The 25,316-nt window shown below is 61.2% G+C and overlaps 1 protein-coding gene across 6 annotated transcripts in view; it reads right to left on the bottom strand.

The window, feature by feature from the left end:
• PEMT (phosphatidylethanolamine N-methyltransferase) overlaps positions 1-20,709 on the bottom strand; it is a 33,775-nt gene extending 13,066 nt beyond the window's left edge. The window contains exons 1-2 of one of the 6 annotated variants that reach the window (XM_072938570.1): positions 20,562-20,709; positions 11,925-12,032 (exon numbers count right to left, since the gene is read on the bottom strand). In XM_072938570.1, coding sequence (XP_072794671.1) covers positions 11,925-12,017 — 93 coding nt within the window. In that variant the 5' untranslated portion in view covers positions 12,018-12,032; positions 20,562-20,709. The other 5 variants (XM_072938565.1, XM_072938569.1, XM_072938566.1 and 2 more) reach the window with 5 other exon arrangements.
• Positions 20,710-25,316: the final 4,607 nt, after the last annotated feature.

Genomic DNA, 25,316 nt, shown 5'->3' with positions numbered 1-25,316 from the left:
GGAAAGGCCCCCGTCCTGACCAGGAGCGTCTGAGGAACCTGCAGTGGCGGCGCCCCGAGGGCCGAGCCCCTCAGGCCGGGCAGAAGGCAGGCCAGGCGAACGTAGCCCGGCCTGAGCTTCGCAGAGACGCCGAGGGAGGCGACAGGGACGTGGGGGGCTGGCACCCGAAAACGGACGCTTTGCTGAGAACTTAGAATAAATGGAGACCCAGCGTCTGTGGGTCTGGAAACTCAGAATCACTACGACGTCAGCTCTCCCCGACGGGTCTACGGATTCAACGCAAACCCAATCACAGTCCCAGCAGGCTTTCCGTTGCAAACCGACAACCTGGTCCTACACTTCACACGGCAATGCAAAGGACTTGAATAGCCCAAACAAACGAAAAAGAAGAACAAAGCTGGGCTAAGGTGGCAGACTCTGAGCTGTGTAATAAAGCAACGTGATCAAGACTGGGCTGCCGAGACAGACAGACAGATCACTGGAGCCGCACGGGGAGTCCAGAAAGAAACCCACAGCTGCAAGGTCCACGGACGTGTGACCAGCGCAGAGCAAGCCAGGGGAGGAAGGCTGACCACACCGGGCGTCGCGCACAAAAAGCAACCGACCTGTAGCCCAGACCACGCACAAAAGTGAGTGCAAAATGGATTGTGCATCCACACGCGAAGCCTGAAGCTATAAAAGGGCCAGAGGAAAACACATCAGAAAAGCTTTAGGACCCTGACTTGCGCAACGATCCCTAGTTACACCACGGAAAGCACAGTCCATAAAAAATAAAAGGAGGGCGTTCGATGAACGGACCCTGCGTGTCGGGCACTGCCGCCACTCGAAGCCCCCAGGAGTGAGCGCCCCCCGCTCCCACACACGCTGCCCTCCTCTGCCTGCACCGACACCCAAGGCACGCAGCCGGCGGGGCCTGGACGGCAGTGGCCTGCGACATCCCGGGCCCCTCGGACACCAGCTTCACACTGAGCCCCCACCTGCGGGGGCACGCTGGTTCCTCCACACCTCCCCGACCTCTCTTCGCCTGTGAGGACACCCACAAGGGGCCTGAGAACCCTGCAACGGGCCCGCTGGCTGGAGCATGGGGCCTCACAGGAGGCTAAGCGCCCAAGACCCACCCTGTCCCCTCACACGGGCTCCGACGGCTTCACCAGCCGCTTAAGCCAAGTCCAAAGGCCTCCTCCATCCTCCCAGGGGAGAGCTGGCGCCTCTGGCCCCAGCGTCCACCAGGCAGGGGGTCTGGGGACACTGTCACCCCTACCAAGAACTCGCCCTGCAGTGGGGCCCCTGCTCCAGCGGGGGGGCGGGAGTAAGGAGGGCCCCGAAAGGCGCCCCCGTGGGTCTGGGTCGGGCCTCGCCACACACCTGGGGGCCCTCTGCCAGCTGAGCTCACGGCACAGCTCCGGCACCGCGGGAGGTGCCTGGCCCGGCAGAGCACTGGCGCTGCTGACAGTCTCTGCACCTGACAGGGAGGACCACACCCCAAGCCCGTGGGGAGTCTGCCCTCAGTCGTCCCCTCTGCAGGGGGGACACAGAGTGACTCAGGGCTGGACGGGGACACTGTGTGGCTACTGCTCCTGAGTCTGTCCGAATCCCAAACCAAGTTCTTTGTGTCCCGAATGTCACCCCTGAGAAGAGCAACAACAGACAAATTAACAACGTGATTCAAAAATGGGCAAAGAACTCGAACAGACATTTCTCCAAAGACGACATGCAAACGGCCAAAAGCACATGGAAAGATGTTCAACATCACTGCTCGTCAGGGAAGTAAAACCAAACCCCGGGTGAGCTGCCCCCTCGCACCCATCAGGATGGCTGCAGCCAAAACACAGAGGATGCCGAGGGCTGGCGAGGGTGTGGAGAAACTGGAACCCTCGTGCCCCGCTGGTGGGAACATAAGATGGTGCAGCCGCTGTGGAAAACGGGATGGAGGCTCCTCCGAAAGTCAGAAAATAGAACCGCCATACGACCAACAATGCGGGCATGCTCCCAGGAGAACGAAAAGCAGGGTCTCAAAGAGAACTCTGCACACCCACGTCCACGGCAGCGCTGTTCACAGCAGCCAGACGGTGGAAGCGGCCCAAGGGTCCAAAGGGGTAAAACGGATACACGAAGCGTGGGCCACACACACTGCAGCACCGCTCAGCCTTTAAAAGCAGGGAGCTCCTGAAGATGCTGCAACACGCGTGAATCTTCACATTTTTTTAGGTGGGGGGAGGCAATTAGGTCTGTTTGTAACGGAGGAGCTGAGGACTGAACCCAGGGCCTTGTGCACGCTAAGCACGTGCTCTACCCCTGCGCTACAGCCTCCCCAACACAGGCGAATCTTAAAAACATCATGCTGTGTGAGGTGAGCAGTCACAAAAGCACTGCACGATTCCACCGACATGAGGCCCTGGAGCCGCAAAACCCACGGAGACAAGAAGCTGGGGGCTGGGCTCGGGGAGGGAACCGGCGTGAGTGCTCAGGGGGGGCAGGTTTTCACTTCTACGGGATGAACACAGTTTGGAGCAGACACTGACGATCCACCGAGAGGAACGTATCGATACCACTGCAACGCACATTTAAAAACCTGAGACGGCCAACTTTATGCTAAGTATATTTTAACACAACAGAACAAGACGGCAGCAGGGGGCGCGCCTAGGGGTCACTCAGGGGAGCACCTAGGCCACGTGGCGGCTCCACGAGACCCCTCCTGTCCCTGGGTCCCCAGCCTCTCCCCACCCTCTGCGGACACCCCAAGATGGCTGATCACACCCCTGCAGGTCCCCAGGCGCCCCCTGCACAGGGCGGCCACCAGGGCAGGACGCAGCCGCCCGCCCTGCGCTGGTGCCCAACGGGGTCGCTGTTGGTACAGCGTGTCTGCCGCGCGTCCCGCCCCGCTGCGTGGCCACCTCTCCTTCGCTGATACGTGCCTTCGGGGGAACTGGGAGGAAAGATAAGCTAGGAGAGCCAGGGACCCAGAGTCCCTGCCCCCACGAGCCCACCACCCCGACGGGCAGGCGGGGAGACAGCTGGCGAGTTCAGGTCCAGGTCTCACCCCCGCAGAGCCGGGGGGCTGGTGAGGGTCTTCCCACTGCCCGGCCGCTCACACAGCTGCGACTTGGGTGGGACCTGGTCCCCCTGCTGGGAGCCTGGCTGCAGGGCCAGGGTGCTCTCCACTGGTAAATCCCTCAGGAGGGGACAGCTCAGCGGTGGGACCCCCGCCTGTCACCCCCTCGATACGCCAGGAGGCTTCTGATCAGAAGAGGGTGGCCAGGTGGCCAGGGAGCCCCAGGCTGGGGCGGAGGTGCCCTGTGCATCCCCGTGCATCCCAGTGACCAGGCCTCGCTCACCGAACACCTGTTTTTAAGTTTTACTTAATACACGAAAGGGGAGGGAGAAGTGCTTCTCCACGGAGGACCTGCTCGCGGACCCACCTACACGTGCGGCTTTCCTGCTCCGCTCGCCACGTCTGAATCACGCACAGCTTTTTAGGGTCTTTTCTCAATTTTAAATAAATCAAGCCTCGGAGGAAACAGCCTGAGAGGCTCTTCAACCATTAACCAAATACAGCACAAAACCTGGTCTGCCTTCTCTGGTCAATATTTACCTGGACTTCAGCCTCAGAAAGGAAACCTGGACGTGTCTGTGAGCAGCTGCGCCTCCCCTGGTGCTGCCAGTGGGCGGGGGATGCACCGAAGACGCCCGGCGCCACCGGCACCCCCAGCACCCCCAGCACCACCGGCACCCCCGGCACGCCCGGCACGGGCACAGCGCAGCGCCTGCAGGGCCCCCTTGTTTTGTGCCACCGTCCCTGGTCCCCGCACCCACCCGGCCTCCACAGCTCTTCCCGCACCGCTCCTGCCCCCTGCAGCGGCTAAAGACCCTCCCCTGGCAGCCCCACCTCCGGGGGCCAAGGCCCCAGGAGCCCCCGCATCCAGTGTGCCCGATCCGGGCCTCACCGCCTCCTCCAGGCCTCTGACCACAGGGCCTGGACTGTCCCCTCCCGTTCCCAGGGGTGGGCACATCCAGCGACTCATCCGCTCGTTCCATTCCAGAACACGGAACAGCCCGCTCCTGCCTGCTCCCCAACTTTGCTCACAATGTTCTCTCCTGATAATGAGGTTGTGCTGAGGCAAGAAGTGTCCTCCGCTCTGGAGGCAAAGCAGGGCTGCGGGGAAAGGGGCTGTGCCAGATGTCCCGGGGCCTGGGTGACGGCAGGGCCCTTCTCCTCACTGCTCCACGCATTTTAACATTTGCCAATAAAAAAAAATCCCCACTGCCTGGGAGCTGCGCCTTCCTGCCAGAGCCTCGGGTCCTTTGTGGTCTCGGCCCCACGTGCTCCGAGCCCCTGGGCCACGTGTCACTGCCTTGCTCTCCGCTGGCTTCCTCGGAGCCCTGAAGCCTATTCTGGCAAAGCTGTCCCTCCTCAAGTGGCCTGGGGATGCCGGGGAGGGGCCTCACTCCTCCCTAAACCCCAAGCAGGCGTCCTGCACTCAGACCAGGCTGAATCCCGATCCCCTAGGTGCCCACGCTCACGAGGGCTCCTGCGTGTGTGGCGGCCCAGGCGCAGCTGGGGCCGTGTCCACGCGGCTAGGCCAGAGGTGGGGGGCATGGCAGGATTTAAGCAGCCCGGAGGCTTCTGCCGTCTGCAAAGCCAGCTAGGAGCGTGGGCAGAGTACAAGAGGCGGTGCTGTCTGCGGGGCTGGAGCAGTAGGGGGAGCCTGCCAGCCCACTGGGCCTCGCACCCACGGGAGAGCTCCCTGTCCCGCCCAGGTGCCCCCTGGCCTGCGGGGCGCCGAGCGGGCCAGCCTCCAGCTTCAGAAGGCTGGGAACGGAGTGGACTCAGGGTTCGGCTCCGTCCCTCAGACGTGGTAGGTAGAGGAACCGAGGAGGGACACTGCCGTCCCGTGACAAGGGAAACAGGACGTAAGGGTGGAGCAGGAGGAACAAAGGAGGCAGAGAAAGAAGGAAATCTGAAACTCCAGAGACCAGTCAGAGCAGAACCCGCAGCACGGGGGTGGAACCCAGGAGCCCAGTGGTTCAGCCCATGTCAGCCAGGGGCTCCCCACCTCACAGGACCCACCGTCCGCAGACCAGACCAGGGGCTGCCCACGCCTGGGGGGCTGCAGGAATGAGGCCAGGAGCCTCAAGGAGGGGGCGCCCCGTGGGCAGAGGATCCGGGAGGGGTTGAGAAGGACTGAGGGTCATCTTGCCCGCAGCCTCCAGACCCAGGGACCCCACGATCAGAGGACAAATGTGACCTGGAGTCCATGAGCTGTCTGGCTGGCAGGAGGGAGGCCCATCGGGCAGTGGGACCCAGAAGTGCACGGGCCACACACGTGCACAGATCAGCGACACTCGTCCGGAGTCTCCCTGGCCTGATCAGTGGCTGATCCAATGCTCTGCAGTGACAGGAGCTGTGGCATTTTTAAAATAAGCTTTTGCTTTGGAATCTAGTAGACTTCACAAAGCCGCGAGAGAGCAGGGGGCCTGAGTGCCCCAGCCGGCTCAGGGGCCTCCGAGACCCACAGTCCACACGTCCCACCACAGCTGAGGAAAGCCCCTTCCCTGGGCTGGGGCAGCACTCTGCTGCCGAGTTCGAGCCCCGGGGGGTGGGGCAGGCACGTCCTGGGCACGGCCACACAGCCAGGGCCACCGGGGCCCGCGCGCCCTCCCGAGGCACTGCAGACGCAGCGGGCAGCCCCCCCAGGAAACCCGATCCCCTTCGCAGAGCCCTGTGACAGGGGCAGCGCCAGGCACAAGGACGCTCTCTCCCCGCTGGGTACAGCCTGGGTCAAAACACCGTGTTCTGTGCTGATCACTGCCACCCCAAACATCCCTTTGACCTCTGAGGAGGGGCTGTTTACGGCTCTGTCCCCCTGGACAAGGACAGACGGGACAGCACAGGACAGTCCCTGCCCACAGCGCCGGCCCCCCGGGGAAGACCCCGTGCTCCCTCCCTAGGCGCTCAGCCCAGGCGGAGGCAGGAGCCCCCGGGACCCAGCAATGCACTGAGGAGGCAGGCCTGGGGGGCTCCCGGGGCACTCGGGGGTCAAGGTCACACCCACAAGCCACACCGGTTGCTCAGACTCGGGGCCAGTGTCTCCTGGACACGCTGCTCCCCCCGCCCGCCTCCATCAGTCACAGCCACACCTGTCCTGTCCGGGCAGGTCCTGGCCATGCCGCATGTGCAGGTGAGCAGGGCAAGGCATTGCTCTAGGGCTGCTTACGGGGCAAAGTTTGGAAAAGGGGCACCTCCACAGGCGGAGCCCGGCGAGTAAACACGGGACACCCACACGCGGGGCTGAGAGCAAGGAGGCCTCAGGATGCAAAGCGAGCCGTCCCCCAGGCCCAGGAAGAGCCGCTCGGAGGGCCCAGCGCTCTGGAAACCCCAGCAAATGCCAGTTTCCACTGCTGCTCCCAGACCCGCAGCCTCTGCTTCTACGAAGAAAAAGATGCTGATGTGCAGGGGCTGCCGTCTGCACAGCAGAGGGCACCCCTGTGCACGCAGGGGCCTCGGGCAGAGCCCACCCCGGGGCCCGGGGGCAGTCCCCAGAGAGGCCCTCTCACCACAGGCCTTTGCACCATGTGAATCTGTATTGTACACGTGCACTGCCGACACTGAAACTTTCAACGTCATAACTTCAGAGACTGAAAACAAGCGCCCTGTCCTCGGTGGGGGCGGGGGGCATGCGGACGGCTCCCCGGGGGAGGCAGGGACCCCGGGGGAAGCCAGAACTGACCGCGAACCCTCAAGGCCGTCCCAGGAGAGAGGGCATGCAGCCCTTCATAGGTGCCCACCGCCGGGGCAGGGCCCTTGCCCACCCAGGCCAAGGGCAGGCACGGGGACGGTGACTCCTGCTCTCACTTGACACACGACTCTAACAAGCCCGAAACAGCAGACGAGTGTTGGGTCGGGAGGCGGATGCAAGCAGGGGCCATGACACCTGATCAGGGCTCATAAAAAATGGACCAGCACAAGGCCTGCCATCCAGCCCTGAGCCCGTGCACGACTGAGGGGGTGGGGGAACCAGCGCGACTTTAAAGCTGAGACCTGGCAGGTTTGCTGATGCGAAGCGGACTCCTTCCAGAAGGCGCTGACAAACCCGCCTCATAAGCCCAGCTACCTGCCTCCAATGGCGCCTCGGCCCCCCGACCCGGTCCCTCCCTGAGGCTCCTCTGAGTTTGGCCCCGTGGTGTCCCTCCTCCCGGGCTCGTGCTTCACCACGGCCCCAGCCGGGCCAGCCTCATTTGTTCCTTCCTTTTAATTATCCTCCTGTTCTGACACGAAGACCCGAGGTCTAAAATTAGGCCACTGGATCTCACACCTGACTTTCCAGGCTCCCGGGAAGGTGTCAAATCCGCACCTGGGGACAGTGTCTCCTGGACACGCTGCTCCGGGCGTGCTGGCTGGGGGACGCCTGCCTCTAGCCCGGGCCCAGGGGTCCCAGCCCCTGGCCGCCACTTCTAGCCACCGGCGCAGTTGGTGCAGTTTCCAGTCAGGTGTGAGGCGCCTGGAGGGCGGGGATCAGAGAAGCCGTGAGGTCCTCCCCACGCCCCCGGGACCAAGTGCTCAAAACCCAGAGCTGCCTCCCTCCGTGCAGGCCACACTCAGACCTGCGGCGGAGAACAGGGCTCCGGGCTCTGCAGGCCCTCTGCCCACCACCCAGCAGCCGGGGTGGGGGCGCAGCTGAGGGAGTCCTTCCCTCAGTCCCCGCAGCTGGCCCGCCTCCTGGCTCCCTGCCTCGCCTCCTGGCTCCCTGCCTCGGACGCCCAGGGAAGGTCACTGCACTCCCAGTGCTGCTGAGCCTGAGATTCCTGCAGTTTCTGCCAAGAGGGGACGAGGGCATCCCCCGGGGTGTGAGCTGTGGGGGGCGGAGCTCAGGAAAAAGGAGGCGCCGCCCCGAGGTCCTGGGGGAGAGACAGAAACCAGCCTGTCTACAGACAGGGACTGAGAGGGGGCGGGGCCTGCAGGGCTCGCCCACCTGCACCTGCCAGTGTGCCTGGGGATGGGGCCCTGCAGGCTGCGGGCTTCCCCCGCCTGCACTCACCCCTGCTCCCTCCCCTGTCCCGCTACCCCTGCTGAAGAGGGTCCAGGCGGCCCACTGGTGCTGACGGGCGAGCAGACTCCTGGGAGCCCACGCCGCCCCCAGCACATCCAAGTCTCCAGTCTCCCCCTGGGTAATCCTGACCCCTGGAGGCTGGGGAGCAGCCACCAGATACAGAAATGCTCCCCAGGATGCACCCCTGAGCCGTGGAGCCTCTCTGGGCGTGAGATTCTGGGACAAGTGAAAGCACGTGGCCTGCTGCTCAGGAGGGCGGGGAAGACTGGGCGTCGCCACTGATGCCGCCGCCCTCGTGGACGTGCAGGACGGGGTGGGGCAGACCCAAGAGATTGTCCTCCCGCCGCTCCAGCCACATTGTCCGATACAAGCTACCGCTGCAGACGCCAGACCAGAGACGCGTCTCCTCCGCCCACGCGGCCCCCAGCAGGAACGGTGCGGAAACTCTGCCGCATCCCTAGTGTCAGGGCCCCAAAAAGGGCTGGCAGAGCAAGCCCAGTCCAGGGGGTCTTGCCAGGCTGCGGCAGAGGAGCCTCCCTCCTTGCCCTCCACGCGGCCTCGGCCCTCGGCGAGCTGACTCCATCCCAGCGGCGAAGGACACTTTACCAGCTCACTGTTCGAACCCTAGCCCTGCCGATGCCAAGACAGCTCTCCCTGCAGAGACAGTGGGGCCACAGGCAGAGGGGCTGCTAGCAGCTGAGAACACAGCCTATTCCCTGAAAAGCGCGCGCGCGCACACACACACACACACACACACACACACACACACATTGCAGAACACCTTGCACTTGAGCCCACGTCGAGCCCAGGGGAGCAAGTGTGGGTCGAGGCCAGACATCCATTAGTCCTTCGGGAACCCAGCTCTGAGCACAGCAGGTGGGGGCGGGGAGAGGGGGTGTGCCGTGGTGTCCGAGGGGACGCTGGTTGGAAGGGACAGTGGCTCCTGGGCCAGAGCCCTGTGCTCCCAGAGCCAAGATCTCAGTTCAGCCTGCCCAGCCAGCAGGCTCTGCTCAGGAGAGCCCTCCCTGGGCCACAGTTTAACATCCCCGCAAACAGGACGCACCTGGGGAGGATGTTTTTTGGGCCAGTGGGTGCGTGGCCATCGAGCCAGACGGGAGCGAGGTGTCAGACAGCTCCCCTCACTCACCCATGCACACGCGTGTCCACCCCTCACACACCAGCACACGACCTCACTGAGGCCTCTAGCACACAGGGTGGCACTTAGGGTCCTCCCTCTGCAGACCAGCTGGCTCGTCCACCTCCCCACCCCAACCCTGCTCCTCCAGAAGCCCAGGCACCGGCTCTGACCCTGTGCAGCCCCCTACCGAGGAGCCACGAGACCCCCCACCAAGGAACCATGAGACCCCCCGTTGAGAAGCCATGAGACCCCCCCCCCAGAGGAGCCATGAGACCCACTCCCCGGCTTCTGGACAAGCTTCATTGTTAACCAACTCCGGTGTTTGGACTGTGGATCTGATAACCAATGCTGTCTCCTCCCAAGCAACACCTTCTCCCCTGGGACCTACCCGGGGCCACCCCACTGGCGGGGGCCTCCTTCCTGCAGGTGGGGCAGGGAGAAGTCGGGGAGGTCTGGTTTGGGTGCAAACAGCGAGCTCCATACAGGGCCTGGACACCCCCAGGTGGGGCCACAGCACCTGGACAGAGACACAGGTGACAAAGGAAGAGCCCCCACTGGTCCCTCTCCAGCTCCTTTCCAAGCACACGCCCCCTGTGAGCCTCGCAGTTCCATTCCCTGGCGACTGGAATTGGGGGGTGAGCATTTGCATGAACAAATGAGCGAGTGGATGGATGACAGGCAGAGGAAGTGGTCTCAGCAGAGACAGAGCCAGAAACGCAGCGAGGAGCCAAGGAGGCCCCGCAAGGGAGGGGAAGCCTCCGCAGGCGGGGCTCCGGGGCTGCTCAGGCTGGCACGGGCTCTAGCGGGCGCGGATGCTGGGCGCTGCCGGGCGGGCGTGGTGGGCAGCGCCAGGAGCCGCGGCCCAGGGAGCAGTCCAGGGGCCCAGGCTCCAGGCCAGACACAGCCCTGGGCGGCCACCCCCGAACCCTGCCTCCCCTGGAGGACCCGGGGCAGGTCTGAGCTCCTCACATGCCCTCGCCGCCCTCACACTCTCCAGCGGCGCACCAGTCCCCATGGGAGGATCCCTCCCACACACCCAAACAATTTCGACACCAACCCCTCAGCGCAATCGCGACACTGCCGTCCCAGCTCCGCGAGCTCCAGAAACCAGTTTACTCACGGGTTACAGGTTATTACAAAGGATATGAAAGGATACCGACGAACAGCCAGAGGAAGGATCCTGTGGCCTCGGGCAGGAGGGCCTGAGTGGAAGTCTAGAGCTTGCTTTGCCCCAACCATCCTCCGGCCTCCCTGGTCTCTGCCTGAGCAGCCCTGACCTGACACAGGCCTCCCACCAGAGCTGGAGTCGCCGCGCTGCACCCCACGGAGATCCTGCTTGCCCTTCGCCCTTGCCCTCACACCCCGTGCACCTTTCCCTCCAGCAGCACCAGGCAATGAAGGGTAGAGGGTGTAGCAGCTGAAAGCCGGCCTCCGTGATGTCCACATCTGACCACAGAACCTGGGGAGGCTGCCTTGCTTCAGCCTGCCTCCGGGGTCTGGAGGTGGGCGTTGTCCTGGCTCCTCGGGGCCCCAGTCACGTGCTTCCTTGCAGGAGGGAGGCAGAGGGAGTGTGAAGACTGGGGGAGCCAAGGGAGGTGCAGCCGTTGGAACCAGCGTCTCCCGGGGACCCACCCCCACAGCCTGGGGGCAGCGTGGCCCTACCCACACCCGGACCCAGGCCTGGTGTACTGATTTCAGGCTTCTGGCCTCCAGAGCGGAGGCAGGGGAGGGGGGAACATATCCCGGCTGCTTTAAACTACCCAGTTTGTCACAATTAGTTCTGGCGGCACAGGAGACTAGTGGAGTGTGTTAAAAGGGAGGTGCATTAACCCCCAGAAGGAGGGACGCATCTGTCAGGACGTGAGTGGAACACAGCCTCTTTGAGGTGAGCACTCGGCCCCTACCTGCTCTCCCCGATGAAGAAAAGGCCTAACTCCTCAACCAGATACAAACACGTCCTGTTCTGCTCCTGGGAGCAAGAGGCCACCTGAGATGAGCGCAGTTCTGAACAGCCTGTGCTGAACTGGGCCTGCCTCGCTCATCAGGCCGCCCTCCAGGAGGGCCCAGGGGGGCCCAGGGCGTCCGGGTTCCGTACCAGTGGGTGCAGGGCAGGAGCTTCGGGGAGCGGCCCCAGACCACCCTGCCGCCCTGCTCTGTGTCTCCAGAGATGCCACCACGGGCAATGGGCCAGAAACCCCTAGAGGTGCCCCCACATCTTGGCAGGAGAGAGGCGTCTCAGAGAAAGGATGGCAGGAGGCACAGCCCAGAGCCCACCTACCACTCAGCCCAGCCACCCTGCCCCGGTCCTCCACGTCCCGCGCACCCACGGAAGAGCCGGGTGCCGCTCTGCAGGTGCTCTGGGGGATGCAGACAGCTCTGCAGGGAGCCTCACTTAGGAAAAGCTTCCAAAGCGCGTCCTCAGGGCGGGGAGTCACAAGTGGCTCCCCTGGGGCGTGGCAGAGGGGCACACCCCACTGAGACCATCGCCCCACCAGCCAGAAGACCGGGATCCGCCGGCACACACGGGCAGCCCCGCTGCGGCCCAGGGCCGTCTGTTGGTACCACCACGTCGTGGGGTCCCTGAGGAGAGGGGCTTCCCCAGTCAGCGCCCTCTAACTGGTGCCGATCTCAGTGGGGAAGCAGAGGGGATGATCCCACACGGGCCAGACAGACGGCGGGGGGGCAGGGAAGAGCCATCCGTCCGTCTGTCCGTCCGCACAGCCCGCCAGGACACTTACCACATTCCAGAAGAGCGGATTGAAAGCGATGGCGAGGACTGCAGCCACAAAGCGGGGATCTGAGGGGTCCACGTAGCCCAGCAGCCGGGTCATAATGCAGAGGTCTGCCTGCGGGGACAGAGCTGGCGTCAGCGGGAGCCCGCCTGCCCTGCCCGGCCCCCCCAGACCTTGGAAACAAAGTTACCCTCCAGGAACACGGCGGGCGGCTCGGGCACATCCAAGTCCAGCAAAGGTTAATGTAATCTCATAAATCTGAAGATAAAAGCCGAAACCCAACCAGCCGTGTAGTGCCCGGTCGGAGGGCGGCCAAGCCGGCGGCGGAAGCGCAGGAAGGAAGCCAGCAGCTCTGAGTGTCCAGCACCCGGTCGCAGCAGGGACCCCACCGGGGTGACCGGGCCCCTGCTGGGGGTCCGAGGCCCCAGAGCAAGCCCGCGGGGCTGACGCCCACACAGCAGATGCTCAGCTCAGCCTCCCAGAACCAGGAAAGAGCCGGCGACACTGCAGCAATGGCCTCTCGGCTTGTCTGCCCTCGGGCTGGTCACTCTGCGGCCCGTGCCTGCTCCACACTGGTAGTGCCCCCCCCACCGCTGTGGCAACAAAACTCGACTCCAGACGTGGCCCAGATGTCCCCAAGGACAGAACTGAGACCCCCCCCGCAGCCTCCAAGGACAAGAGAGGAAAACAGCTGGCCGTTTCCAACGCTGAGCTCTTTCTCTAAGAAGACGAGACACCTCCAGCGTCTAGAGTGGTGAGTAGTTACTGAGCCCTCACCTCGAGCTTTGAGTTCTACTTTTTCTTTTTAGTAACTCGTGGCGCCCCTCCAGTCCCACCTGGGAAGTAAATCTAGGTCCATGAGAGTTCCGATCTTTGCCACAGCATCTACTTCGATGGTGTTTTATGTTTTTTTTCGTTTGGGGGCAGAGTTCATCCTTTCAGAGGATAACACCCCTGGTCTCCTCTCACTTGCAAGTCCAACCTGTGTGGTGACCCCATGGTTCTCCTGCTCAAAACTCCTCCAACAGGTCCCACTGCCCTCACTCCCAGCCACGCCCACACCCCAGGCTCCCTGACGGGCGGTGGATTCCCGTCCATCCTCCTCACCCCCACCCTCCCTGCGCCCCATCACCCACAAACACCGTCTTCTGGAGCCTTTCAAACGGCTTCTGAAATACCCCTACCCCTCACACTCCTGTCCATCCCTCAGGACCCGGGGGAGCGTCCCCGTCCCCTCTTCCACGGCACCCTCCTTTGCGTCCTCAGCGAACACCCCAGCACAGTTATTTGCGCATCTGTCTCCAGCTTGTAATTGTTCCTCCAAGACTTGGGGCCGTTTTCTCCCCCATCTCCGTACCTTCTGCCTGGCACAGACAGTGAATGTTTGCTGGGGGAACCGTGGCCCTCATTTCATCATCCGTAACACGTGGGGACTAAAGGCACATCTTAGCCACCTATGCTCCTGGGACTCTGGTCCCCTCCCTCTGGTTTGGGGCGGAAGCAGGAAAGGCCCCAAGGCCAGCACATCCCTCTACTTCGGAGGCCAGAGATTCACCAGCTGCCAGACACTGTGCTCCATAAAAATTTACTTTTCCGGCACCACTTAACCTAAGAAATCAAGCAACGTTCACAAGCCTCGGCAGGAGGGGGCGGGGTCTTCCTCGGTTTCTTAGGAACTTGGGGGTGGAACCCACTCAAGGCGGTCTCCCTCGTCAGGCCTCCGTCCCCCGGAGGCTCAGCTGGGGGATGAACGTGCACAGGGAAGAGCCCCAGGGACACCCAACGGGTGCTGAGGCCCTGACCTTCCCCGAATTCCACCCCATTCAACAAGTCCATAAACCACGCTTCCTATCAGCACCTGGCCAGCCTGTGCCCTGAATCACGTGCAGCTCGGGGCGGCACGCGAGACGCACTTCTCACCACTTACGGGGTTTACCACGGCAGTTCCCCCCCGAGTTGATACAGCATCTCTGCAGACCAAGGGTTCACTGTCAGCCAGACTCTCTTTTAAAAAAGGAGAGTTCTGTCCGAGGACATCACTCCTCCAAGCCAGAATTCTCCTGCCTTCTCCTGCATGTCCACAGTGACGCCAACGTCCCCGACGCCAGGGCCTGCAGCTGGCCGTGGCCCCTCTCTAAGCAGACAGAGGCCTGCCGCTCTCTCCTGCAATCACCACCAACCCTATGTGCCCAACGTCACGCATCTGCATTCGCGGAGAAGCACAGGGAGGTGGCCGGTGGGTCAGATGCTCGGGCCCACCGCCCACACAGCCTTGAGCTCCATCACTTCCATCACTTTTCACTACAGGCCAGGAGCTGCTGTGGGGACGCCCACCTTGGCGAGGGCAGGAAACCCCACAGACCCAGGCAAACCCTGTGTGCCCTCAGGCTGTGCCTCCTGCCCCACGGGTGGCCTTGGGCTGGCAGGGCCAAGAGGAGAGAAGGTAAGAGGTCAAGTGTGAGGCGCAGAGCAGAGGCCGGCCCACCCGAGAGGGCGGAGATGGGTCAGGGGCCCCCGGGGACAGTGAACCAGAGAGAGCTGGCAGCCTGGGGGGCAAGACGTTCTGGGGTGATGGCAACACTCCCTGGCTCAGCTCAGAACTCTCCAGCTGGGCCTGACTCTGCATTTCCCTGTGCGAATTAAACCTCAGGAAAGAAAAGTCAGTCGGGAGCTGGGAACTGCCCCCTAATTCCCCACAGGGCCCTGGGGCAAAGTATCCAGTCCCCTCCCAGAATGCTTCAGATACTTTTAAGGATTTGATCCAGACTCACTCAACGGGGGGGTCTGACACTGAGCCACCTGCAATGCACATCTGTTTACAGCTCTCACACCTCACCTGCGGCAACCCAGGAAAGACAATAGCCCTCGCCTGCCCACGGGGAGATAAGCAAGCAGCCCCGCCCTCCGGATTCTGGATTCCCCTCGAGATTCCGGATTCCAGCAGTGGGGCCAACCGCTCCCAAGGAGGCCAGACAGGTGGGGAGGAGAAATCCCGGAGCAGAGGCGTGGGAGGGACACCGAGGCACACAGAGGTCGCCCAGCCGGCTGACAGCAGCCCACGTCCGCCAGCGCCGCTCAGCACTGGAGCCTCGGCCCCACTCAGGCCCCAGAGCCCTCGGCCAACCTGTCAACCCGCCCAGGGAGGGAGTTGTCCACGGGTCACCTAGAGAGGAGATCTGTGTCGCCTGGAGAGGACCTGCTGAGCCAGAGACAATGCTGACAGGTTGGGGCAGCAGAGGGAGCCCCTCCGGCTTCCCACTCCTGGTGGCTGTCACCCCCCTCCCTCCAAAACCCGGGTCAGGCAGGAGCAGAGCAGGAGGGCCCCAGGTCCCCTCATGCCCTCACCCCGCACACCTGTGGGCCACCCTGACTAAGAGGAGGGTCCCCCTGTCACCCCTCTGCCCCAGCCTCATTAAGCTGCAGGAGTCCTGGCCTGCTACCCAGTAATTCTAAGAAAGGAACCCCTCGAGGTGACAGACTGCAGAGTCTCTGAGTTTGAACAGCGGGGAGGAGGGGGGCACGACCTACCGCAACCAGGGGCCATGCGCTCCCACGTGGGGGGGTCAGCTACCGACTGCCCACTTTACTGAGGGAGCGTGGACGCGGCAGGGACTCAGCCCCAGGGTCACACTGTGACACCCAAACAGAAGGGGCCCAGGACAGGCCCCTCTAGGTTGGCGCTGAGCCCATCCGTCTAAGAACACACTCAGCGTCAAAGGCAGCGATGCCAGGAGGTCAGCTGACTCAGCCTTGGCCACCCTGGCAGAGGCAGGGCCCATCCTGGGACAGCGTCTGCCCCAGACTGGCCAAGCCCACGCCCAGAGGAAGCCAGGGCAAACCTCGGTGGTGGGAGTGCCTCCACCCTGGGACTGTCACAGAGCCTAAGTGAGGTGATGTGAGGAAACCTTGCCAGGTGGTAGCTGTTCTTGCCACGTGACCCGGTTTACCCAGCCACTCTCCGGATGAAAACACTGAGGCTGGGGTTGGAGTGCAGCTCAGCGGTACAGCACCTGCTTAGCACGCACGAGGTCCTGTGTTCCATCCCAGTGCCTCCATTAAACAAAACAAAACAGCAAAACCTGAGGCTAACACGAAGCAAAATCGCGTAGACAGAAAATCCCTGAGGATGCAGTGGGTCTGAGCCCCACCACGACCACGGGGCCCAGCCGCCCTCCCCCCGTAACAGCAGGAGGCCCAGCCCTTGCGAGGGCACGTGAAAGCACAGATACAACAAGGTCCTAATGTGCAGCACAGGGAACTATATTCAATACCTTGTAATAACCTCTAGTGAAAAAGAATATGAAAAAGGTATATGTGTGTGCAACTGAATCACCATGCTGCACGTCAGAGACTAACAACACTGCAAGTTGGCTGTACTTCTATAAAAAAGTGTTACAACTGCACACACTGAAAAACAAGAATAAGCAAATATGTTCTTGAACCACAACAGAATCAAACTAGAAACCAGTAACAGAGAGATGCTTGTTAAAGACGCATTTCCAGGTACTCCACGGGTCGGAGAGAAAGTCTGAGGGAAAACTCTAAAACAGTTTGAGTGAAAATGGAAAAACGACCTAACAAGAGTTGTGGGACGCAGGACTGGGAGGGAGAAGCACAGCTCACACCGACGGAGCAAAGTCTCAAGGCAGCAACAGAAGCCTTGTGAAAGCAGAATAAGGAGTAAAGCAATCTCAAGGCCAGCAGAGAGGAAAAATGAAAGCCACATCAATCAAACTGGAAACAGAAAAATAAAGGGGAAAAAATCCCCAACCTAAAGCTTGCTCTTTGGGAAAAAATAAAATCAATAAACCTCTAGCCACAATGACCAGAAAAAAAGGGGGAAGAGATGAATTATCAGGAATAGATGAGGCCACCCTGCCGACCTCACAGCCGTCCTGGGTCCTCAGGGGGCGCTGAGACCACGCCCACAGCCCCACAGCTCAGGGGAAACCGCCACCCGCTCCCCCAGTCCTGGAAACACACAGCTGCCAAAATTCACTTGAGACGACGCAGTCCTGTACCCATTACTGGACCTGACCCCACAATTTACTTTTCTTTTAAGAGGAGGTACTGGGGATTGAACCCAGAACCTTGTGCATGCTAAGCACTCGATCTACCGCCTGAGCTACACCCCGCCTCCCCTACCAAATATTTAAGGAGATTCCACACAATCTCTCTATTCCTCGGGAATGTGGCCAATGAGAGTCTCAACAAAATGACAGCAAATCAAATCCAGCAACAACAAGAACACCCAGGACCAAGTCGGGGTCGCCCCTGGAATGCAGGGCTGGTGAGACCTTAGGACAGACGTCAGTGCAAGTCGCCAGACTGACAGGTGGGGGCGGAGAAGCCACGTGATCACCTCAACCCTCGGTGGAGGCAGAAGAAGCCACGGCTACTTGGCGTGCCCACGGTCACACAGAGCCGGAGAAGCCAACCTGCTCTCTGGCCTCTGATCCAGAAATCACTGAAGACAGGGGAGGGTATAGCTCAGGGGCAGAGCGCATGCCAAGCATACACGAGGTCCTGGGTTCAATCCCTGGTACCTCCAATAAAAAAAATTAATAAATGAAAAAACCTCCCCCCACGGGAAAAACACTGATGACAATAATCACATCCTTGCAAGCTTCACAGAATAAGTCGTCCAATAAAGTAGGTTGACGCTTACTCTGACGTGGTAAGGCAGCCGAGAAGTCTCCTACCTGCCCCTGGGGCTTGCCTCCCAAATGGTCACAAATGAGTCACAAGTGAAGACTGCGCACCTCAAGGGTCACCCCCAGCAGGGCCTCGATGCTTCTGAACACAGGACCCTGCCTTCTGCAGACTACCCACCCTCAGGAGGACTGCACTTTACAGTTTACAAAGCTCCCATTTTACAAACCAAGTAACTGGTGCGCACCTCGTGACACACCACCCCCAAGACGGACATGAAAGGGGCTCCCCGGCTGTGCCTGGCGGGCTGGCTTCTCCAGGAAGTCAGCACCCCAGGAGCCCTCAGTCCCACTCCCACCCACCACCAGCCAGCGGGCCTCGTGCTCCAGCCCTGGAGTTCAGGGCAGGAAGGGCCCCGGTTCGTGTGGCCAAAGCAGGGACGCTCTTCTCACCAGCAGGGACCTTTTCAAGCTAAAAACAAAACCAACATATCATTCCAGCTGGAGCTGGCCCAGAAGATAGCCGGTCAGGGGCACTGTGCCCACGCCACATGCGAGGCCACGAGGACCGCGGCGCACCTGCCGGGGTGACACTGTTTAGGTGTTGCGTTAAATAAGACGTGTTGTTAACAGCGACGTCAATGGTTCTCTCTTTCTTGGTAAAATGTGGCTACCAGAGGCGTTTAAATCCTAAATGTGACAGGCTGCACCCCCGCCAGACGGCCCTGGGCTGAGATCTTGCAGCTCAGACACCGTGGGGTGAAGAAACACCTTCCCACTCACTCAGGCCCAAGACTGACATCTTTCCAAAGCAAAGGTTCTGACGGAGGAAGGAGGAGGCACGACAAATACCCAGTGTTGGATGTTGTTGGCAACAGGGAGCTTAACTGTACCAACAAGGGTAACGGTGGAAAAAAATGGAATGTCAACCAAAGAGGGTCACCCTGACCTGTCCCCCAAAATGCTCCCAGATCTCTCCAACTGCACAGCCCCGTCGGACTCTGGAGGGGAGGGAGAGGGTACAAAAGACCTTCCCACACACACACCCAGGAAATCCTTCCCTGACCACGGCTGACGCCTGCCTCTGGCTGCCAGGGCTACAACTCCGGCCTTGCTGGATCCTAGGGCAGGACCCTAACCCTCAGCTGGGCCCCCTGCCCCACCTTGATTTCTGCCTGAAGGCTTGACCACCTTCGGCTCATGGGGACGCACCCTTCCACCCAGAGTCACTCCCCCAAGAGCACCTGCCCTGGGCGCCAGGGGCCCTCCTCGGAATTTCAAGTGCCCTTCTCGTCTGGGGTCTTCTGTCATGGAAAACATGGATCTCAGTCCCACCACTGACCATGTGGGCCAGAGGTCTCTAATGGCCACCTACAGTTCAAAGTTCTAAGGAACCAGTGGTCCTCCTGAGGGCGGCTTCTGGAGAGCTGGCATTGGTAACACGGGCGAGCTGACTCTGTGAACGTGACTGAGCTGTGCGGTGTGACTGGGCCCCCACCTGACTGTTACGCTTCAAGGAAACTTCATTGACATAGTGAGTCTTCTTCCTCTCCGCCCAAGCATGGCCTGGGACTGTCCTGCACTCCCTTGGAGCCAGACACCAGTCGTCTCTCTGTTCTTGAACAAATACTCCTCCTCAAGGCCACTGCTCCGCCGGCCTCCCCACAGCTTAGCACTCAGGACTCCGCTCAGAGGTCACCTCCTCAGACCTGGAACCGGCTATCTGGGGATCTCAGTCCCACCTCCCACCAGCTCCTCTCTAAATCACTGGCCAGTTTTATCACCGGCTGAGAATGCTGTTTCCAGGCTCACTGGAGTGAAAGGTCACTGAGAGCCAGTCTCCAACACCCCTGTGGACAAAGAATGTGGCCCCCATCAAGCCATCAGCCACTGCAGCCAACCTGCTGTTTGCCCTGAAGGGAGTTCAGGATGGAGAAGGGCAGGACGCTGACCTAAGCAGTTAAGAGGCACATGCAAGGAACGATTTCGAGGAGTCCAGGGTCTTGCATCTTCCCACACACAGAAAAGCACTAAAGCACGAACGAGAGGTCTGCTTTCTGTGACCAGCAGAAATGTGTTGATGTTCGCCTCGACGTTTTCTTTTTTCCAGCACAGACTCCTGTGTCTTGGTTCCTCCCTCCCCCCTGCGAGCGGGCCCCTAGAGCTACCCGAGGGGCCGCATGCCGGCTGTAGTCTCAGCCACGCCCCAGTAAACCAGAACGGGCAACCTGCGGCTGTGCGCCGCTCCTCGGCGGACACCCGGCCCTCCCTGGGGACCGGCTGCGTGCACGAACGGACGCCACCGAGGGCGGCCTGGGCGCGGCCGACGCCGACTAGGCTGAAGCGGCTCCGGGCAAGGCGCGGTGGACGAGCACGCAGGCCGGAGGGAGAGGCGTGGGGATGGGGCCTCCAGCCCCGCCCATCCCGGCGCGTCCCGCGCGGCTCCGCAGGCTGTGCCACGCGCGCACACGCGGACTCACTCACACATCGACTCACACCCGCGGCCGCAGCCCGCCCGCGCCGCCCGTTGCCTGGTAACGGCGGCCCCGCCCCCACGGACCCAGCCGCCCTCGCGAACCCTTCCCGGCCCGACGGCCAGCGCGGCCCGTACCTGCCTGAAGTCCAGGTTGCCGAGGCCCCCGCAGCAGTCAGGCCCCGCCGCCAGGCTGTGCATGGGCCCAGCCCGGCCCAGGCCCCTCGGCGCGGGCCGCCTTCCAGGGGCCTCGCGGCTGCCCTCCGCCCCTAGGGCCGGCCCCATCGCGCCCGGGGAGCGCCGCCGGCCGGCGCGCTTCCCCCGTGACCCCGCTGCCCCAGCCTTCTGGGAAATGTAGTCCGCGCCCCCGGCTCGCGCCGGCCTCTCGCGGACCCAGAACTACAAGTCCCAGGGCCGCGCGCTGCGGCGCCGTTCAGCCCCGAGGCGGCCACGCGGCCTGTCCGCCTGCCGCCCGCCGTCCCTCTGACGCCCGGTCCCCCATCCGGCCGGCCAACTGACCTGGCGTCCCTGTCCTCGGCCGGCGGCGGGCTGGAGGCCGGGGGCGGCGGGTCGTAGGTTTAAGTAGCGCGCTGCGTAGCCCCCGCGGACCTGGACTTTGGCCGGCTCGGCCCCCCGCCCCTGCGGAGGCAGCCGGTGCCGGGGGCGGGGGGCGGGGGGCGGGCACGCCCCGCAGCTCCCGCCCCGCAGTCGGCGACCCCTCCTCCACTCACCCTCGAGCACTGACCGACGCTGCCCACACGGTCCCTTGGGGGATGAGAGCCGAGCAGTAATAAAGGATTATAGCTTGCCGCGTACTGGGACGGAAGAACGGGGGGCTAGGTCGGATGGTCACAAGGGACACTGGCCGGGAATGCTCAGGGAGGGGCTCAGAGGGAGGCCTGTGCGCTGAAGAAGGTGCCAGACATGCAAAGTGCGGGGGGCAGGGCGGGCTAGGAAGAGAGGCCACCTATGCAGGGGCCAGGAGGCAGGACAGAATCAAGGGTCCTTCAGGAATCCGGAAAAGTCTGGAGGAGTGGTGGAGGGGGGACGATGGTGGGGAAGGAGTATAGAAAAGTAGGTGCGATTTTGGTTGGTTGGGTCCCAAGAGAGCCTCTTTTGTAGCTAGGTGTCTGTACCTGGGGAAACGGACTCAGACTCCCTAACCTGGGAGCCCAGGCGGGCCTCTGCAACGCCAGCTGCTTCCTGATTCCGCTCCCACCTCTCTCCTCGACCCCCAGCATCTACCAGGCTGGAGCACTTGTGAGCACCCGCCTGCCGGGTTCTGGCCCCTGTGCCACCCTCCACAGCATCCTTAGCACCGAGCAGGCCCACCGTGAGACAGGAGGGACGCTGGCCTTGCACGCGCAAGCTCTGTGGCTGCGAGAAACTTTCAGTTCCTCAAAAGTAAAACCCACCACACACGACCTGACCTGTGGTACTCCCCATGACTGGGCTAGGTGAACAGCAGGTGCTGGAAGGCTGGTCTGCCCCCTGACCACTGTGCTTAGGGTGTCCAGGCAGAGGCTGCCAGAACCAGAGCCCATTCCCAAGGGAGAGGGGCCCTAGCGAGCACCCCCCACCACAGTCTATTTCACCCAAGCCCCGGTCTTCTCCCCACCTACCTGGCCACTCCCGTTCTTTTATTAAGCCAGGAAAATTAGTTTTTGTGTGTTTGGAGTATCTGGGGACAAAGAAAGGTGTCAGAGGTCACCCCAGAGCTGATGCAACTGGAGGAATCTGCTCCTCCACCCCTAACCCACCCCCACCACTCTCCTGCCGCCGAAAGAAAGGCAGACGGGCAGAAGCCAAATGTGATCCGGACTATTTGCATCAAAAACCTTCTGCCAAAGATATTTTGAGGCAGACGTCTTTGCCTGGCCCTTTGAAACTCCCAGGTCTGAGCTTGCAGGGAAATCACCCAGGCCAACCTCTCTCACTGGAATACTCCTTTTCAGGCATCCCTGGCGAACAGAAGAGTCACTTCTGAGCCCGCGTGCTCCTGTCGGACGGGATGTTTGTTCCTGATGCTGACCCAAAGTCCCCCTTCCTGATGCTTTAACAAACAGGGCCTTCTACCTGCAGGGTTATCGCTCTGCCCCTTGATAGCTCTTCAGATACTGGGAGCCATTTATCGCAGCCGACTCCTGGTCTGCTGCAGGGCAAACATCTCCAGATGACCTCTCTGGCCAGGAGTTTGACCTTTGCTACTAGAGGATCAAAGCTGACAGCCATTACCTTGCCTTCTTCCAACTCCCTGCCCGCCCTCCCCCAGTGCCACTCAGTCTGGCTGTCTGGCTCCCTGGCTCCCAGCAATCCCCCAAACTGGCTTTTACTACTAAAGTGAACATCTGCGTATTGTGTGGCCTTGGGTAAAATCTAAACCTTCCCCTACTTGGAGGTACCAGCTTATCTCCTGCGTGAGGCTGAGGTGAGGCTCAGCGGTGACAAGGCACAGAAGTGCCTGACTGGCACACAGTAGGTTCTCAGGAGACGTCTGTCTCCCTCCTGTCCGTATAACTAAGACTCGCCTGGTAAGACCACACTCATGAAGCTCATGGACATGCCCAGGTTTAGGAACAGCCCAGCACTGGGGACCGGGGTGGGGGCAAGGAGGGCAGGGGGGCTCATGGCAGCTCAGGGGCCCCCGAGCTCCTGGGAGGACGTGGCTGAGAAGCCAGGCCGGACAGCGAGAAGTGCTCTCCAGACAGCCTCTCCGGAGGATCACCAGAACCAGGTCATCGGAAAGCCTTTAAACCCAGGAGGGCCCTCAGGGACTGTGGCCAGTATGCCCGGCATCCCCCTCCTACGTTCAGGCCTGATGGCCCCCACCATACCCAAGGGTGGTCCAGGAACCCAGAGCAGCAGGGTCAGCAGGGGCCAGGTGGGAGAGGGGCCAGGGCAGCATTGCTGGTAATGAGTAAACCCTCCCTTCCGCCAGGGCCTAGGGAGGAGCCCCTTCCCCAGTGACCTCTGCTGCTGGGAAGAGGGCTTAGGGCTAGACTCACCGAAATCCAGTCATCCAGGGCCCAGGAAGCTCTAGCAAGGACGCAGGTAATGGTGGGGACTCCCTGCCCCTTCACCGTCCACAGCGCAGGCAACCTGCCTTCCTGCTGTTCCTGGAAAACCCCAGGCACACTCTCACCCCAGGACCTTTGCACGTGTGTGCCCTCTGCCCGGAATGCTGTTCCCCGAGATGTCCTCACGGGCCCTTCCTCCCCTCCTTCCACTCAACTGAACGTGTCAGCCTCCCCCACACTCTCCATTCCCTTCCCAACTTTATTTCTCTCCACGGTGCTGGTGCCATCTCACCAGGTGTGAGTTGTCAGGTTCCCCCATTGCATGTAAGCTTCCCAGGGGCAATGTTTCTGTCTGTTCATGTTCAGCTGTCTCCCTGCCACCTGGGTCATGCTGGCACAAAGCAGGCACTCAGTAAACAATGAATGACAGAGTAGTTCTGCCACGCCCAGGTGCTGGGTGTCTTTGGGTGAACCATTTCTCTGGGCCTCTGGGACCATGTCTATGGAATGATAAGGGTGAAGGATCCTGGCCGTGTGGCCAAGGGCAAGTGGCTTACCCTCTCTGACTCCCAGTAGAGGGGAAAATCTTAACCAGAGAAACAAGAGCTAAGATGTTTGAGCTGTTGCAAGGCTGCAGGCTTGGTGCTCAGCACCATCATCTTTGAGTCTCATAACTGCCCTGTGAGGGAGGGGATGTTATTCTGCAGTCCAAGTGGGAAGGTGACGCATGTGGAAGGGGCTGGTCCACAGCCACACAGCTGAGTGCATGATGGGCTTGGAACCTGCCGGCCCAGATGCAGGCCTGCCTTTGCCCCTTGGATGGAGCAGGCGATGCAAAAGGCCCAGCACCAGATCTAGTGCATTTGCAGGACCCAGCACTTGTTCACAGCCTCAGTGCTCAAAACCCACCGTGTTTCTGCACCTTTCTTGCTTCTTTTCATCACATCCACCCTTCGCTGAGGAGCCTCAGAGCTCCTGTAAGGACAAGGACAAAACGTGATTCCTCGCCATGTCCTGTGAGTTCCCCTGTGGCCCAGGTGTGGCCGCCTCCCCAGCCTGTCTCGCTCCCTGTGCTCCAGCCACAGGGCCTTTGCACATCCCATTCCCTCTGCCAGGCACACACTCCCTTCTCTTCGTGGGCAGCAAGGGCGCTTCCTGCTGTGGCCACCACCGCATCCCCTGCACACACTCAGCACCAGTCAGATACTCATCGAATATTCACCCAACAAATGAATAAGTGAATGAACGACAGTCAAAACTGCATTTCAGTCCAGTGAAATTATCCCTCAAAAATGGAGACAGAGTAAAAGGTGTTTTCAGACAAATGAAGGCTGAGAGGATTCATCCCCAGCAGGCAGGAGGCAATGCCTGAGAGTTCCTGGGGAAATGCCTGCTTCCACAGAAGCCTGGGGACACTGAAGGAGAGAAGGGATAAATCCAATGGATGTTAGACATTTGCATCAGTGAAAACATCTTGTGGGGGAAAATATTTATCTTCATGATGGAGAGAAAAGGCAGAAAGGCAGAAAGCCCCTAGGCTTTGACCATGAGCTGACTGTCCCCGACCCCTACAGAGCCCCCTCCATCTGCAGAACATACGTCCTCCCCAAGGGCACACAGAGCATCTGCCAGAATCGACCATGTGCCGGCGCAAAAGGAAACGTCAATCAATTTGAAAGGATTGTGGTCACGCAGTTTATTCTCCTAAACACCAGTGGGAAAGAGAAAGATGACTAAAACATCTCTGACGTTTGGAATTAGACTTTTTTTTGCTGGGAGGGTGGGTAATTAGGTTTATTTATTTGTTTATTTGGGGGGTGAGCAGTTTTTTTTTATTGTTTGTTTCGTTTTATTTTAACGGAGGTGCTGGGGATTGAACCCAGGACCTCCTGCCTGCTAAGCATGTGCTCTCCCCCAAGATTTTTTTTAAAGCCCCAGAGACAAGTTCCAGTTGCTTCTACCTGGGGCAGGTGTCCAGGAGCACCAGGGCGCTTCACCTGGCCCGAGTGGGTCAGGCCACCTACCCCAATCTAGCAGAGCGGCGGGGAGACAGGTCTAGGAGAAGAAGGCATTTCCTGCTCACTCCCAGGTTCCGGGAGGGGAGGAGTGGGGGTGGGGGAATCAGCGGCCAGGGCACGTGTGCAGGAACCAGCATTCCTGGCCCAAAGCTCCGGGGCGCCTGGAGTGCCAGAGTGAAGGCTGCCCCAGGGGCTCGCACGGGACAGAGGGCTGAGCAGCAGCTGGAAGCACCGGGGAT

Source organism: Vicugna pacos, chromosome 16, assembly GCF_048564905.1.
Source record: "Vicugna pacos chromosome 16, VicPac4, whole genome shotgun sequence".
NCBI classification, from domain to species: domain Eukaryota; kingdom Metazoa; phylum Chordata; class Mammalia; order Artiodactyla; family Camelidae; genus Vicugna; species Vicugna pacos.
This window is presented reverse-complemented; position numbering and strand designations above follow the sequence as displayed.